Raw genomic sequence first — 17,879 nt, 5'->3', positions numbered from 1 at the left:
TTAATAATTAGTAATAATTATCCTTTGGAAGTTGATCACTTCATCCCTCAAAGTTAATCCCTTATTTCCCAAATTATGTGAAGTGCTACTTTTGTCTTTACATGTGTCAGAAAATTTTACCTCCATTGAAGCCTTTCCATTTAATCAAAAAAGAATGCCAATACTTTAACCCCATATGCTACTATTAATGTCAATCAGAATTAAATTTTAAGAATTGATAATGATATTTAAATACATATTTCTTTACCAACATTTCTAAGTATAGTCCACCTTAAATTGTGAATTTAAAATTAGTAAACTCCATTTTTACATATTCATTTTTAACAGAAATAGAGCAGCTTATTTGAAAGCTATCCAATTATTCATGTTTGTCTTTATTAGAATCTTGTAGGGATTATGATATATTTATAGTAAATAAATTTCTGATTAAAAAAAATTCTCCCTCTCCCCTGATATATATTACCTAGACCACTGTAGTAATTTACATTTGGATGAGATTTAGAGAGTACATTTGTTAAGAATTTGTCCATTTTAATTCCACATATATGTATATATTGCTTATTATATAATATGCATGATGTTATATAATGCATAGAGGTTTAATTACCTTACTAAGGAAAAGCTGTTAGTTAAAATTTATACAAGTGTTTGCCTGAGGCACCGGGCCCTATACCATTATAGCAAAAAGGGAAGCCAAAGAAAATAGGCCCTATTTTAAAGCAGTATTTCCTGCCTATCAGCATTATGTGTTTTCTATATTGGTTTCAACAGAGCTAGACTCTCTATTAGGAATCTTTTGTTCTCTTAATTATGTGATTTGTAAAAACAGTTATCAGTCTCCCATACCAAGACACCTCTCTCTTTACCACCTAACAATCTCAGAATGTCTGCCATTCTAGTACTTACCAAAAATTATGTATATTTTGGACAAGCAGAGGTATAGAAGAAACCTCAGTTTTTATTCCATTCTATTGTTAATCATGTGCAATGTATTCTACATTTCTGTTATTTCATGTTTCAGTTCTAGAATTGCCATTTTTTTTAAAGCTTTCATTAATTTGCTGAAATTCTTCCATCTGTTTCCCTACTGTATCCGCCTTTCCACTGATTCCTTTTACATATTCTACATATTCATTGTAGTTATTTTAAAGTTCTTTTCTGCTGGTTGCAATATCCTGGTCATCTGTAGGATGGTTTTGAATGTCCCTATTGACTTTTGTTCTTATGGTTATGGATTCATTTTCTTGCCTCTTTGCGTGTCTTGTAACATTTCATTGTAGGCTGAACACTGCAAATGATGTATTGTAGAAATTCTATATCATGATTCCTTCTTACGAATGCTGATTTATATTATGTCTGGCAGTTAAATTAAGGAGGATCACCTTGATCTTGTCAGTCCTTGGTTAAAGGCTTTATTTGGACAGTACTTTTTCCTTTTTTCCTTTGTTATAGGGCACAGTCCTTACTTCTAGAGTGTGGTTTTTTGTTTTGTTTTGTTTTGTTTTTTTATTCTTAATGCATGACCTTTGTGAGGTCACAACTGAATGCTCTGGGATTTTCACAAATATCTCTCCAAGTTTGCCTGATCGGAGAGTTTCATAGTACAATATGACTTCTGAAATGTCTCTTCAACTTTGAGCCCTCAGCAGGTGTAGTCTATCAGGCTCCAGATAACCTGTCTATGTACTGCTTAGGATTTGGGCAGAAGCCTGAGTAAAACTTCTGTGCCGATTTTGGGAGCTTATTCACTTAGGGTCTCTTCTGTCTATTATCCTGCAACAAAAATTTTAGTTACCTTAGCCAGCCTGAATTCTAATCTCTGTTTTTAACACTGGATTATGTTTCTTATGCTCAGTAAAACCAAAGCTTTCCATTTGGGCTCCAATTCCTCATTCTACAGTTGGGAAATTGTTTCCAGGCAGAAAGCTATTGTGAAGCTCACCCCTTTCTCAAGAATCTCAGCCTTGTGTCTTGTCCAGTGCCTTAAAGTGGTTGTTTTATATATTCTGCCCAATTTTATAGTTGTTTATGGCAAGAAGGCAAACCTTATACGAGCTACTCAGGAAATTGTTAATTATTTTAGAATACTGTAATAAATATCCATGAACCTACCATCCCAAATAAGAGCTAGAACTTTGGAAATCATTTACATCTAATCATTCGTTTACCTCATCCCATTTCCTTGACTCCTCCAGTTTGTCTCTATAATTCTGTTGAGCCACAAGTTTATTATTCCTTTGTTTTTCCTTTTATATAGATTTCTTATACATGTATTTCTAAAAAGCATTAGTAGTTTAATCTTTATAAAAAGGTATTGGTCTATTTTTCCCACTGCATCCATATTGTACGGGTTGTGGTAATCTATTTATTTCTATTGCTGTATAATATTTTATATTGTGACTATATCACAGTTTTTAATCCACTTTCCCACTGATAGGCTTTTGGATTGTTTCCATACTTTTGCTATTGTCAAAGTGGTGCTGTTAACACTTTTGTATATGTCTCCTGTTGTGTATGTCTCTTAGATATATTCCATTCATATGTTCAACATCAGGAAATAATGCCAAGGTATTTTCCAACTAGTTTTTTAGGCAATGACAGTTTAGTGTACTTACTTTACACTGTGGCAATGAAATGGTTCAAGAGCAAAACTTTAATAAAAAAGCCGATAAGTTAAACTAGAGCTGCTATAGAAAGGTATACTGTTTTTTTTTTTTTTTTTTTTTTTTTTGAGAGACAGAGTCTCGCTCTGTTCCCCGGGCTAGAGTGCCATGGCGTCAGCCTAGCTCACAGCAACCTCAAACTCCTGGGCTTAAGCAATCCTTCTGCCTCAGCCTCCTGAATAGCTGGGACTACAGACATGTGCCACCATGCCCGGTTAATTTTTTCTGTATATTTTTAGTTGTCCAGCTAATTTCTTTCTATTTTTGGTAGAGACGGGGTCTCGCTCTTGCTCAGGCTGGTCTTGAACTCCTGACCTTGAGTGATCCTCCCGCCTCAGCCTCCCAGAGTGCTAGGATTACAGGCGTGAGCCACCGCGTCCAGCGAGGTACACTTGTTAATTTGACAAAAATACAACTGTAGAATAAACGTATTTTTATTTATTTATTTATTTATTTAAGTGGGGTCTTACCCTGTCACCCAGGTGGAAGTGCAATGGTGTGATCATAGCTCACTGCAACTTTGAACTCCTGGGCTGAAGTGATCCTCTTACCTCAGCCTCCTAAGTAGCTAGAACTACAGGAATGGGCCACTGTGCCCACCCAATTTTTAAACTTTTTTTGTAGAAACGAGTTCTCGCCATGTTGCCAGGCCGATCTTGAACTCCTGGCCTCTCACCTCCAGCGATCCTCTCACCCCAGGCTCCCAAATTGGGATAGCTGTCTTTTAAATGAATTTGCTCATACCAGAAATTTTCTTTCTTTTATTATTTTTTTAAAATACCAAAACAATGTGTAAAACCTTCCACATCAGTGTAAGAAGAACTTTGAAATAGGTAGGAATGATAGGTGTAGTTTTTAAGAGCAGGGCTTAAAGAACACAGGGTCTAGCATTTTCATGCATAAAATCTCCAGATTTCTATTGCCAGAGAAAACCTTATCTTCTGTAGTGAAAACAGTTAGGCTCTCTGAGCTCATCTGGGTACATAATGCTGCTATTCGGGAATTCTTTTACTTATTTATTTACTTTATTCATTCTTTTACTTAATTATTTGCTACACTTCCTCCCTCCCTGTACATACAACTGTATCAGAAAATTAATTCCTTTTTGACTTTATCTCTAGAAATAATAAATGCTAAATCTCTAAAATTTGTTTCAACATCTCAAACTGTTGCTTGCTTTCTTACTGTTAATATCTCAGAAGAATGAGTTTCCATACCTCTCTCTCTCTCTCATCGTTATTGTTAAATATTGAAAAATGTAGACTTGATTTCCTTTCTTGATGTAAATCTCCATTATCAGCAAGATACAAGCAAGTGAATCATAGTAAAATTTTCAGTTTTCACAGCCTGATGGTGCTCTGCCTAATCTGCCTGTAGCTACAGGAATGCAGGGGAGCCTTGTTAACCCAATCAGCTCGATATCTTTCTCCATAAATCTTACAGATGGTTCTGATGTTTCAGGAGTCTCTTAGCATCTGTTTAAAATTCTCAAACTGCTTTTACCAAATTTGTTTGAATTCTATTTGTGATTACACTTGATTACACATCTGTAGACATTTGAGGATTGGCATTAAGAAATAGCTTTATGTCTTATACTTATCCAGTACTAACATTACTTTTAGTGCAACTATAATTGAAATGAAAAATAAACAAAAACATATCCAAATATGTATGAGATTAGGGTATTCAAAAGAATAGAGCTTAACTTCACTTTATATGTGTTCATAAAATCTTGTACCTAAAGCAAAATCCTAGTTTTCTGTTGACTTTCATTATACTTTCAGTTATTTGATATTAGAATAATGCTTTTTGACTTCCTTCATCTATGTCAAGTGAAAAAAGAATATAGAGAGATGTGGTTTCTGATTTTGTTTTAAAAGTAAGAAAAAAAGGCATAGAAAAATGAATTGAAGAAATTATGCCAAAATATTAACAAATGCTTTGGGTTTTATAATATTAAGTATAGCTAAAAAACAGTGTAGCGGTGAATTTTATGAAGACTAAATTAGTTAAAATATGTAAAGCATTTAGAACATGGCTTGGCAAATAAGAAACAGTGAGTAAATAATATTAACGTTATTATTAAACTATTATTATTGCTTTTATTGATTGTACCTTTTCTTGTATTCAGGATTCACTCTGAAAGATTTCCTGATATCCAATTAGTAGGTTGAAACGTATCAACTTTTCTAAGACTTCTGTTATTGCCAAATTGTTTCCCAAAAGGTAAACTAATTACATTTCCACTGTGAACACATAAAACTGCTTTTCATCATTGACATTGATTGCTTTCATATTGTCCTATTTTTAATTTAATTGGTTGTTACATAAGTTTTTAAAAATTTTAAAAGAGTTTATTCATCTGTATTAGTTTGCTGGGGCTGCCATAACAAAGTACCATACGCTGAGTGGCATAAACAACAGAAATTTATTTCTCACAATTCTGGAGGCCAGAAGTCCAAGATCAAAGTGTTAGGAGTTTGGTTTCTTTTGAGGCCTCTCTCCTTGGCTTGCAAATGGTCTCCTTCTTGCTGTATCTTCACATGGACTTTCTTCTGTGTGCACAATTCCTAGTGTCTCTCTGTGTGTCCAAATTTTCCCCTTCTTATAATGATACCAGTCAGATTGGATTAAGGCCTAGCCTAATGGTCTTTTAATTAATCATCTCTTTAAATTAATTTAATTAATCACCAAATACAGTCACATTCCAGGATACTGTGAGTTTTGGCTTTAATATATGAATTTTGGGTGGATACAATTCAGCTCATAATATTTAATTATCAATCAAGGGTAAATCAATACATGTTATTCTTTTCATGAGAATTTAATACTTTATTTCTGGCCTACTTTCTATAGTTCTTAGCCACAACAATTTCATTGTTCTTGATTTCTTTCTTTTTGTCTCCTATGTTGTCCAGGCTGGATATGAATTCCTAAGCTTAGGCAATCCTCCTGCTTCAGCCTCCCCAGTAGCTGGGACTATAGGCATACACCAGTGTGCTGCTGTTCTTGATTTCTTAAATATAATTTATTTTTCACTGGAACAGTGAATGCTTTTGGTAATTTTTAAATGAAGAATATTGGTGAAATAGTGCATATTGCCTGTCTATAATAGCTTATCATCACTATGGTAAAATCTACCTTATTTCTCTTACAGCAGTGAGTTATACCATAGCATGTCTGTTAATAATCATTTGTCTTATTTTGTAATTTTATAAAATCATATAAAAATTTGATTGTTATAAGTAAAATAACTATTTTGGCATGATTTGAATTCTCATTCCTTTTATGACATGCTTATTTGTATGTCTTTCGTTACTTTCATCAGTTTTTGTAAAGTAATGTCTATAAGTATGATGTTTTTTCAGTATGCCTAGCAGCCTCCAGTTCCTAGTATTTTGAAAAGGAAAAGAGGAAAATATTGCAGTCAGTTTAGTCTTTTTCTGTTTTCTTATTTTATTAAAGGTTTTGAGAGACTAACTTCAGCTATCTTCAAATTGAACTGCCAGTCCCAGATATGGTTCATCACTCTTAAAACTTGATTATGGTTCTTTTCTTGAACTGTATTTAGTTTACAAATCCTCTCCTTTTAAAATCTTTCTAAGTTTTATCCCAGGCTGACTCCTCTTTGGTTTGTAAAGTCATCATATAAAAATAAAGCTTCTTTGTTAGTAATATTTCTTTGTAGTTTTTGTAAATTTGTTTATTTATTTCAGCATATTATAGGTGTACAAATGTTTAGATTACATATATTGCCTTTGCCTCTCCTGAGTCAGAGCTTCAAGCATGTCCATCCCCCAGATGGTGCACACCACACCATTATGCCTACCCCCTCCTCCCCCCTGCCACCTGCTCAACACCTGATGAGTGTTACTACTGTATGTACACATAAGTGTTGATTAGTTAATACCAACTTGATGGTGAGTACATGTGGTGCTTGTTTTTCCATTCTTGTGATAACTTCACTTAGTAGAATGGGCTCCAGCTCTATCCAGGAAAATACAAGAGGTGCTAGATCACCATTGTTTTTTGTGGCTGAATAGTACTCCATGTTTACATACACCACATTTTATTAGTCCACTCATGTATTGATAGGCACTTGGATTGTTTCCCCGTCTTTGGAATTGTGAATTGTGCTGCTATAAACATTCTAGTGCAGATCTCTTTTTTATAGAATGTCTTTTTTTCCTTTGGGTAGATCCCCAGTAATGGGATTGGTGGATCAAATGGTAGTTCTGCTTGTAGCTCTTTGAGGTATCTCCATATTACTTTCCACAGAGGTTGTACTAGTTTGTAGTCCCACCAGCTGTGTATGAGTGTTCCTATCTCTCCACATACATGCCAACATTTGTTGTTTTGGGACTTTTTGATAAAAGCCATTCTCACTGGAGTTAAGTGATATCTCATTGTGGTTTTGATTTGCATTTCCCTGATGATTAGAGATGTTGAGCATTTTTTCATATGTTTGTTGGCCATTATTCTGTCTTCTTTTGAAAAGTTTCTATTCATGTCCTTTGGCCACTTTTTAATGGGGTTGTTTGATTTTTTCTTGCTGATTTTCCTGAGTTCTATATAGATTCTAGTTATCTACGGATATGTAGCATGTGAATATTTTCTCCCATTCTGTAAGTTATCTGTTTGCTCTCATGACAGTTTCCTTGGCTGTGCAGAAGCTTTTTAATTTGATCAGGTTCCATTATTTTTGTTGATGCTGTGATTGCTTTTGGGGTCTTCTTCATTTGTTTATTTTTTTCCTCAAAAATGGTAAACCTGCCAATACCTTCATTTTTTTAAAGCATTTTGCAGTGCTTTTTTGGTAAAAAAGAGAGAGAGAGAGAAAGACATTATTCTTCAGTCTTTTTTTCACTCGTTTATAGACTGAAATAATCTACCTTCTTATTTTTTTTTTTTTTCTGCCTCATCCTCTTACCTTTTTCTTCTACCTTGGCTATTCTGTCTCTTTGCCAAAGACTCAGTATACATATTCCATTTTTTTTAAGATATAAAGGTAAACAGTTTATTTTATCCTTTTAGGGGGGAGAGAGAGAGAGAGAGAGAGGGAGGAAAGGGAGGGAGAGCAGAGAAATGGTGGCATGCCAAAGAAGTAGAAGGGGGGTACCAGTGACATATTCCATTTTTTAGAGAGAATTTTGCTTTAGCTGTTCACTTGGTTGCTTTTTAAAAATTCCATTCAACACACTTCAGCATTTAAACATTTTCTAGCTCTTAATAGACTTATGACTTCATGATCACTCTTCTTTTACTTTTTATTTTTTTTAAGAGACAGGGTCTTGCTATGTTGCCCAAGCTAGCCTTGAGCTCCTGGGTTCAAGCAATTCTCCCACCTCAGTTTTCCAAGTAGCTAGGATTATAGGCGTATTTCAATACGTTTTGTACACGTCCATAATCTTTCATTTGTATGTCACTTTTTTTATATCACATTGTGCTATTCTCCTTTTTTCATGGATATACTTGATTTCCATAGCCAGTGGTAGTAGGAAAACCACAAGAAAGATTCTGGAAGCCAGATCTCTAATACTGTTGTTATTAGGAAACTGCCACCATTAATTATTACTAGTGCTACCTACTATTTCTACTGAAAATGATTTGAAAACAATAAAAGAGGCTGGGTGTAGTGGCTCATGCATATAATCCTAGCATTTTGGGAGGTTGAGGTGGGAAGATCACTTGAGGCCAGAAATTTGGGACCAGCCTGGGCAACATAATGAGACCCCATCTCAAAAAACAAAACATAACAAAAATAACAATAAAAGGGAATGCTTGCTAATATTTACATGATACTTTATAATTAATCAATACTTTCACTTATCATTACTGTCTTTCTAAATCATGTAATATTAATATAGTATCCTCATTGTACAGATTTTGGAAATTGCATTCAGATAGATAACAGGCCGATGATTTCACAACTGGCAGAAACTAGGACCGAAACCCTGGTGCTCTGACTTACATTGCATAATTTTTAAAAAGCATGATAGATCATTACTGCACATCAGGTATATTTTTAGCTGGGTATAGGAAAAAGGTCTTGAAAATCCCTGCCCTCTAGGAAATTAGCACATACAGGGTGAAGACTGGGAAGAATAACAGCCTAAAACAGCATATCTTCAGTTTGTGGTGGTAGTTCATACTTAAGTAGGATAGGAAGATCATGGGTTCCACAAGTCTTAATACCAAATGACATAATGGATTCCTGTATTATGGCCGACCCTTCTCTGAGATAAGAAACAGGTGAAGAAGAATTATATTTGTTGAGTATCTTTGACTTTCCATGCAAGTTTGCTGATCACTTAGCTTCATATTAAAGAGGTAGTGTATTATATAGGTTAAGAGCATGAAATTTGATATTAGATTTTTAAAATAGCTTATTGAGGTATAATTGACCTACAGTAAACTGCACATATTTAAAGTGTGTAAGTATTAATATACACAAGTATGCATCTGTGAAACCATCACCACAATAAAGATAACATAACATCAATACCACTACCCAAAGTTTGTTTGAACCCTTGGTAATCCCTGCTTCCCATCCATCTCTGCCCTGCCCTGTACCTGAGCAACCACTGATCTGTTTTGTGTTGTAATAGATTAGTAGGAGTTTTATAGAATTTTATATAAAAGAAATTATACAGTATACACTCTTTTTAAAGTTTGACTGCTTTCACTTAGCATGATGATTTTGGGATTCATCCATTTTGTTATGTGTAATTCATTCCTCTTTCCTTCTATTTAAAATCCATTACTGAGTAGTACTCCATTGTATGTATATATCAAAATTTATGTATCTGTACTCCTGTTGATGAGTATCTGGACTTTTTCTACATTTTTGGCTGTTACAAATAAAGTTGCTATGAATATTTGCTTACAAATATTTATAGAGACATAGGCTTTCTGCCCTTGAGATGGGGAAGTGACAATTTCTTTCAAGAACTTTACTTTTTGTAAGGGCCACATTCTTTTATAATTTAATTCCTTTCTTTTATATATGAAATCCCTTGTCATATATAATCATAGGTGAAATTTTTCGCTTTTGTGTTTCCTTGTTATTCTGTATTTATTAAACAAGAATTTCCCTCTGACATAAATTCTAATGACCTGTAGGATAAGCCCCACATTCGTCCCTAGGTGTGAAGTCTTTGCATTCAGTTTAGTCTTTTGTTAGGCTAATACCTGGTCCCATAGACTATTTATTTCTTATGTGTTATGGCAACATCAATTTTATATATTCCTAATTTGCTGTGAGTTGTGTCTAAGAAAATGTAATGTCATATTTTTAAGGATTTATATCAGTTACCTTCCCTAACACTCTCTTTTGCTCTTGTTCTATGCTCTTGTTTGCCAGCTTTGCCATTTCTTATAGTTCCTAACTGGATCTTGGGTACTTTTTGTAGTTAAAGTAATGTCCTTATTTTTTTTCTTATCTGACCCTTCTAATTTCTCTTCAAATACCTTTTTTCCCTTTTTAATCTATTTTTTTTTTCAAGACAGAGTCTCACTCTGTTGCCCAGGCTAGAGTGCAGTGGCATCATCATAGCTCACTACAACCTCAAACTCCAGGGCTCAAGAGATTCTCCTACCTCAGCCCCCTGAGTAGCTGGGACTATGTGTGCCACCACACCTGGCTACTTTTTTTTTTTATTTTTAAGGGGTACAGTTCTTGCTCTTGCTCTGGCTGGTCTTAAACTCCTGAACTCAAGTAATCCTCCTGCCTCAGCCTCCCAGAATGCTAGGATTACAGATGTGAGCTACCGCACCTGGCCTTCTATTCTTAATTCAGATGTTTCTACTATGGAAGGTACTCTTATGCTAGTAGGTTGGTATTAGTGCAATAACACTGGCCAGAAGGAACCATAATGGTTAGTTAAGTTAAAGAGGAGTAAGTAGATGTTGTGGATCTTAATGTGCACACACCCAACTAAAACAACAAAAATTCAAGAAAGAGAAAGCAAGATCATAGTCAGAGAGGAATTCATAGACTTTGAAAAGATGTTTGATAATTGTTTTCTTGCTTTTAACTGCATTGAGGCAGCCCTGGACCCTAGGTATGGTTTCCTTATAGAAAGAGTAATAGAGGGATTTGATCAAATCAAGAGACATAAATATTACCTGCACTTTACATCAGTGTTTTTGATATTTTCTTTCATGATATCTTGTACTGCTTTGCTCCTTTTTCTTTTTTTCCTAATTTGTTTTGTCTTATGCACTATGTGAAGTGGTACCTGCCTTTTTCTTCCACAACTGTTTTTGTGCTGATTTTCTCTTCTGTTTTTCCACCTTTGTTGAGACTAGCACAACCTTAGACAAAAACTTGGCTGTATCCTCTAATTCTAATTGAGCAACTTGACCCTGGTATAGGAATTAAATTTTATAAGTCCTGTCTAGGACACTGAGTATGCACAATTTTCTTCCTGGACAAATTAAAAAGCATATATTTTAAACAAAGGCAGCTACCAAGTACTTTACATTTATTCTTTCAACTAATATTTTTTAAGTAACTATGATTTGCCAAGCACTTTAAAGTCACTGAGGGGGAATATGGTGAAAAAGATAGCCAGAGTCTCTAACCTTGGAGAACTTATAAAACTTACCTGTGGCATTTCAACTCACTACAAGGAAAACTTGTATTCAAAAGAACCATTCTTAAACTAGGCCTTTGGTCTCACCTTGATTCTGGCCTAATTGAAAAGTCACTTACAGATGACCGACTTTGTCACTTTTTTAAAAAATTAAGTTTGTGTGAAGTATGGAGTCTGAGGGCTAGAAGTCAGAATCTTGATGTTTAATTAATATTTATCTTGAAGTCTATTTTCTTCTTATTGCCTTGCACTTGAAAATTCCAACCATTAGAATTTATGCTAACAGAGAAAGAAAAAAAAAGAGGAGTGTCTTGTTGTAGTTGCCTAGAAGCAGAGCCTGGGACTGGAATTCATGTGCATATGTTTTATTGTGGGAATGCTCTTCAGGAAGATACTAGAAGTGAATGAGGAGCTAGTCGAAGATGTGATCTCAGGTTAAGTCTAGTTGTAGGGGTGAAAGACTCGAGCAAATTATTCCTCAGTTCTTCCTCCCATCTATCTATACCTATCTGAGCTATCCCTGAGATGAGGGTAACCTCCTATGTGATATGGCTGTCATCATTTAAGGTTATTTCTTTGGAGAACAGGAGCATTATGAGCAATTAGCAGCCAATACTTATAGCAGCTGAAAGATGAGTACACTGCTCAGTTAAAAGGGATTTGATTAGGACACCAAAAGTGGGTACTTTAGGGCTGCAGTCCCCAACCCCCAGGCTACGGCCTGGTACTGGTCCGTGGCCTGTTAGGAAATGGGCTGCATCACCACTTGATCTCCTCACCTTCTCCCTATGACACCCCATCCCCCAACCCTGGTCCGTGGAAAAATTGTCTTCCATGAAACTGGTCCCTGGTGCCAAAAAGGCTGGGGACTGCTATTTATGGTACACCTTACACTATTTGGCGCCAATTGCCTCTGAAAATTAAGTTTACTCCATTCAGGCACAGGTCCTACAGGATTCTATGTTCACAATTTCTTTAAAAACTTATATGAGTATGATGTCCCCTATCATTGCAGTTGATCCTGTGGCCATAACTAATACTTATTCCTATTTTTTTCCTGCTTTTATTGGTCAAGGTGACTTGCCTGGTAGGTTGACTTAGACCCTCATCTCTGCTTCGTCTGATCCCCTTGTCATTATGTCCTTATCATAGTTTCCCATTTATACATGACTTGTGAATAATGAGTCATTCCAGTGGATAACCTGAATGTCAAACATATCCTCCTATACCTGTTTTGTAGCCATGTTACTTTTTCATAGTGATCAGGATCAATTACTCCAGCCAGTATGGTTAATTTTTTCTAGCATATAGATCACTGAATGAATGGCTTTATTATCCCCTGTTGCAGCATTCCCCACTTTTGGAACTAGGATCTCTAGATACACAGAGCCCAAAGCAGCAGTGCGGTACAAATTTACTAATTGGGTAACTGGCAGTAATGGTTAGTGGAGTCATTCCTACTTCTACCCCTTGCTTCCTGCATCTGTGAATTCTACCGGTTGGGGGCATAGCAGCGTATGGTAGCTATTGATTTAAGCAGTGCACTATATCCTGAAAGGGATAATAAGCCATTCTTGCAAGGTGTCCACTCCAAGCTGGAATTTCAGCTACATGTTTCATAGGGCATTCTACCACTCTATCAGGCTGAAAAGATTCTGGATGGCACAGTATGTGGTAGGATCAGTGGATCTCATAATTAATGTCCTCTCTGCATTAGCATTACAAAGGAGACATATCTCCTTTGCTTGGTCTGAAATATGTTATGTGGTATCCCATGAAAGTAAATCAGGCACTTTATGAGCACATGTATAATAGTACTTGCTGAGGCACTTTGGTTAGTAAAGGCAAAGCCAGACCTGGATTGCCTATTTGTCTGTGTGAATCAATTACTGGCCCTTACAGGGTGGAAGGTGTCCAGTAAAGCCAACTTGTCACCAAAGTCCAGTTGGTCTCCTTAAAGGATGGAATCATGTTGATTTGGGAGTGTTCTGTGGTTGGTAGGTCATTCATCAGGAGCAGGAGCTGTATAAGTCATATTGGCAGTAGAGTATATTGTTGAGCACTTCTATAGTCTGTGTATCTGCCACTGTGGCTTTATTCCACTTAGAAGGTGGTGGAGTTGACAAGGACACTGGCCAACTGACATCTCATAACCAGTTCATTGATCTTCTTGATTATTTAATGCTTCTTTTGTAGCAGATGTTTTCTGGTACACATTAATGTGTAATACAAAGATACAAACATATTCAACCCACTCCCATAAGTCCATCCACATGCCTCTTTATGTATCAGAACTCTTTGTTCTTGATCTTCCAATCTTGCTTTATTTCTGGCCCCTGATCAATCAGCTAAGCTATTCACTGCAAGCTTTGAGTCTATATACATTCTTACCTCAGGCTTCTTTTCTATTTACACAAAATGGATAACCAAGTGTGCTGCTTGAAGCTTGCCTATTGGGAGGATTTCTTCTCATTACTGTCTTTTAGGGCCAACAGTGAATGGAGCTGGGGTGAAGAAGCACTCCATTTTTAGTTTACACTCACATGCTGAGCTGGCCCATTCATTATCCAAGCTTGACATTTTTCTTTCTTCTTGAACTGGTTGTATGTGGGTCTAAACTTCAGAAGAGACAATGATACAATAGTATTAAGTGATTTGGTTGTCTGAGCTATCTGTTTGGGCAGCTTCCTTGTGTTCTGTGGATCTGCTCAACCCCAGACTCAGATCGACTACTTCCATTTTATTATGGAATGCTGTTGAGTCTGTCTGGTCTTATGATTTGGTTGGTCTCATGATGGGCACTTCTGAATTCATGGTCACTTGATGTCTCCAGGTCTGATGCTCTGTATCTATTCAGACTACCTGATAGAAGCAGTGTTTTGAATGGGACTTTGCTTTGACAGTATACTCTGTTCTAGAACTTTATGAGTTTATGTTGTAGTTCTACCACAGATATCTCAAGTATCATGGTTTATATGGGATTGTATCATGTCTTGGACCCATTACAGATCTCTTTTTCTGCTCTGGGACCTACTCAAAACAAGTAGCTTTTTTCTTTTCCAAAATAGGTTAGGGCAGTATTCTCAAGTACAGAATATTCAAAACCCAAAGAGTTCTAACAGAACGTAGACTTTCTTTCTTAGTGTTAGGAGGTACAAGATGGAATAAACATTCTTTTGTGCTAGAGGAGATGTTCTGCCATGTTCCATACCTTTGAAACCCTAAAAACTTAAACTTTTTTAGGTTTATCTTTTACTTTACTTTCTAGAGTGCATGTGCCTTACTCTCCCATTGCTATTCAGGTCTAGTTGACATGTTCTTATTAATATAATGAACAATAGTGATGTTCTGTGAAAGTTAGATAGCAAGATTCCTTCTGACTATATTGCGTTAGAGAGCAGGGGAATTAACATATCCTTCGGGCAAGTTCGTGAATATACCCAGTTATTTGGCCTACCTATGTGAATGTGAAAAATTGCTTCTAATCTTTTTTTCTGATGAAAATAGAAAAGAATACTTTCATCAAATAAGTAACAGCATACCATATGTCCAAAGCTGTGTTCATCAACTCTAGTAAAAGATACTGCATTTGGCATTGTAGTTGCACCTGGGGCTACTACTGCTTGGTTAAATTTATAGCAGTACATCATCATTTGATATAGTCCATTTGATTTTGTAAAGGATAGACTGGTGGATTAAATGGGGATATTGTAGAGGCCACCAACATGGCACTTTGAGGATGACACTAATAACTGCCATTTCCCTCAGGATGCAAATTGTTTTTCATTTACTCTTGGTGGTGGTGGTAGGTAATCTCCAGGTCAAAAAACCAGTGTTATAGTTCTGCTAATTACCGTGTTAGTCCGTTCTGTTTGGGAATCAGGAAATGGCCCCTGGGTGGGTCCAATGTGAGATAGACATGGGCTGGGACTTCTTTTATTGTCTGACCCTATCTGCCCCTACGCTAATTGGGAGTGGGAGGACATGATGGTGCCCTAGTCCCTGCATATTTGTGTCTACTTGGATCCTGTATCCAACGCTCGAAAGATCTGTATATTCCCCTTTCCTCAGTGTATAGTTACCTGAGTAAATGACATAGTTCCCTTTGGGAAGGACTGGGAGAATCACTACTGTATAAACTTGCTGTGGTGTTGTAAAATAATTTTCTCTGGGTATATGGTATCCTTTAGTTGGCCTAGGTCTGTACAACTGGGTATGAGGTTGTGACTTTTCTTTGAAGTTGCTTATTTCAGTCTTCAGCTCATTCACTTTTAATTTCTTCTGAATATCTGTTTTATCTCAAAGAAGGTAGGAACACTATGTTCTTTTAGCCATTTCCCTAGATACCTGTGGGTCAGGGCTGCTGTTCCAACTTTGCTACCTTTCTTATTTCCTTCTTGCTTCTGACAGTTTTAAGTGCTTTAACCTGACCTCTGCTATTTTGAAGTCCTGTCATCCCCACTGATACTAGGAAGCCTGGTTTTCTACCCTTAGTTTGGGCCTACAGAGTACAGTCACCACCACTACCTTCTCAGCTATGCTCATGTTACCCTCACCAGTATATTTGTACCATCTTGGTCAATGGAATGTCCTCTGAATTCTCCTAAGGAATGTAGTCAGCCCAGTGTGTTTTCCAGTCTTATGCAGCAAAACCATTCAAGCATAATATACTTCTCTATGTCTTTTCATCTTTCCCTCCACAATGTTCCAGGAGAATACTGGCATCTCTACTTCATTTAATGCAGACCATCACATTTTTTAAGCTTCCAGGAGCTATTCTAGTCCCATATTAATACCATCTTTTGTGGCCCTTGCCAGAGTGCTAAATCCTGTCTCACAGATTGACAGCTTCTCTTAATCCAGTTTTATCCCAGCATCTTTACAATCCTCTGCCAGACATATTCTCTCAGTACCTGCTGTTATGTGTTAGCCAGATTCTGCTTTGGTGTATAATCTCTGTTCATTCTCAGCAAACCCAGTACTTTTTCAGTTGGGTTTGATTTGATCTTGGGCTGGGCTCGGTGGCTCACACCTGTAATCCCAGCATTTTGGGAGGCTGAGGTGGAGGGATTGCTTGAAGATAGGAGTCCGAGACCAGCCTAGGCAACACAGTGAGACCCTGTCTCTAAAATAAATAAATAAATAAATAAATACTTATTAAAAATTTGACCCTTTATTGGTCAGGTGGTCAAGAGGAAAGGTGGAGGCAGATCATGAGGGAGGCTAGCATAGTTTTTTAAGGCACCTAAGCTTTTTTGAGCTTCTGCATAGTCTTCAATTAAGGGAGGTCTTCTGTTTTCCAGCAAGGGGGAGTAGACTTCACTTCTATAGGCCTAGTGGAGTCAAGGGTAATCTGGGTTTCAGACAGTCCATAAGTCTCATGTTCCTGTTGCTGCTCTGACAGGACCCTTACTTTACCATAGAAGATTTGCCGAGGCTGAGAATTTAGCCTTCTTTGAAGTTCTTTCACTTTTATAATTAAATTCTGTGACTAGTCTTCAACTCTGTGTTCCCTCTGGCCTTAAGAGATGAGAGCCTTTTAAATAAGACTAGGGAGGCCATTTGACTTTCACACTTTGCTTTATATTAGTGACTGACTGCCCTGAGCTTGTCATTTTTAATTTTCAGTGCATCAGTTTGGCATTCAGCAACAACCATCCAATTCCAGTCTTTACAATTACTGTTTTTCTCATACCTCTGAATGATAAAGATATTGCATTAACCACAGGTGAAAATCTTAATGTTTTCATTAACACTGTATGTCAGGAGCCATGGATACTCCACTTAAAACTGTAATGGGGCATTTCTAGTTTACCAGCAAGTGATACAACTCCAGAATTTCCTAGGATCATTCCTGGTACTAATTGTTTTAGGTCAGGTTCATTATAAACAGAGCCTAAGACAGGGATTTCTGTGCACATGATTTATTGCAGGAGTGTTCTTCAGGAAAAATCTTTAAGGAGGTGATGGAAGCAGGATAGGGAAGGGAGAAGAGCTGAGGAAGCATGTAGTCTCTGATAAAGCCTAGCCTTGGCTGGTTTTGCTGCGTGTGCAGGGGAAGGTGTATTGGAGGGTTAAATCTTACATATAAATTGCAAACCAGTGTTTTCTCCTTTGAAGCACGGGTGCAGACTTTGGTATCCCCATATTCATAGTTCATTAGCTCTGGGCCACACCTCAGGAGGGAATGGCAGTGCTACTTTCCTGTGGAGGTGACTTCTGTTAGTTGAGGAAGGCAGTTTGTTGGAGAGGGGAAAATGTTTACCATTATAGCAGCCAGCTAGCACTCATGGCAGCTGGAGGAGGGATTCATAAGCCTGGTAAGAGTTATCTGGGAAGAACACTAACAGTGTCTGCCAAAAGGAGAAACAAAATATTATGTATATTTTCTTGGAATAAAGAGACTTAGGAACTATCTACAGATTTCAATGTTTTACCATATCATAAGAACTAGCTTTTTTGTCTAGGAAGGGAAGAATGAATATATTGCATAGAGTAGTTTACGAGGAAAAATATTGAAAAGAAAAATGATCTTAATGTAAATATTTACCTATAACTTTGTTAAAGAGGATGGATGTAGAAAAAGACAATTATTGAATGAACTGCATAACATAGAATT

General features: G+C 36.6%; 1 protein-coding gene across 37 annotated transcripts in view; it reads left to right on the top strand.

Moving 5' to 3' along the window:
- RIMS2 (regulating synaptic membrane exocytosis 2) overlaps positions 1–17,879 on the top strand; it is a 637,809-nt gene that overhangs the window by 254,744 nt on the left and 365,186 nt on the right. The window contains exon 5 of one of the 37 annotated variants that reach the window (XM_045561881.1): positions 10,625–10,640. The exons of the other annotated variants lie outside the window; for them this stretch is intronic. Coding sequence (XP_045417837.1) covers positions 10,625–10,640 — 16 coding nt within the window. The remainder of the gene's footprint in view (positions 1–10,624; positions 10,641–17,879) is intronic. 37 annotated transcript variants of the gene reach the window in all.

Source organism: Lemur catta, chromosome 9, assembly GCF_020740605.2.
Source record: "Lemur catta isolate mLemCat1 chromosome 9, mLemCat1.pri, whole genome shotgun sequence".
In the NCBI taxonomy this organism is placed as follows: domain Eukaryota; kingdom Metazoa; phylum Chordata; class Mammalia; order Primates; family Lemuridae; genus Lemur; species Lemur catta.
This window is presented reverse-complemented; position numbering and strand designations above follow the sequence as displayed.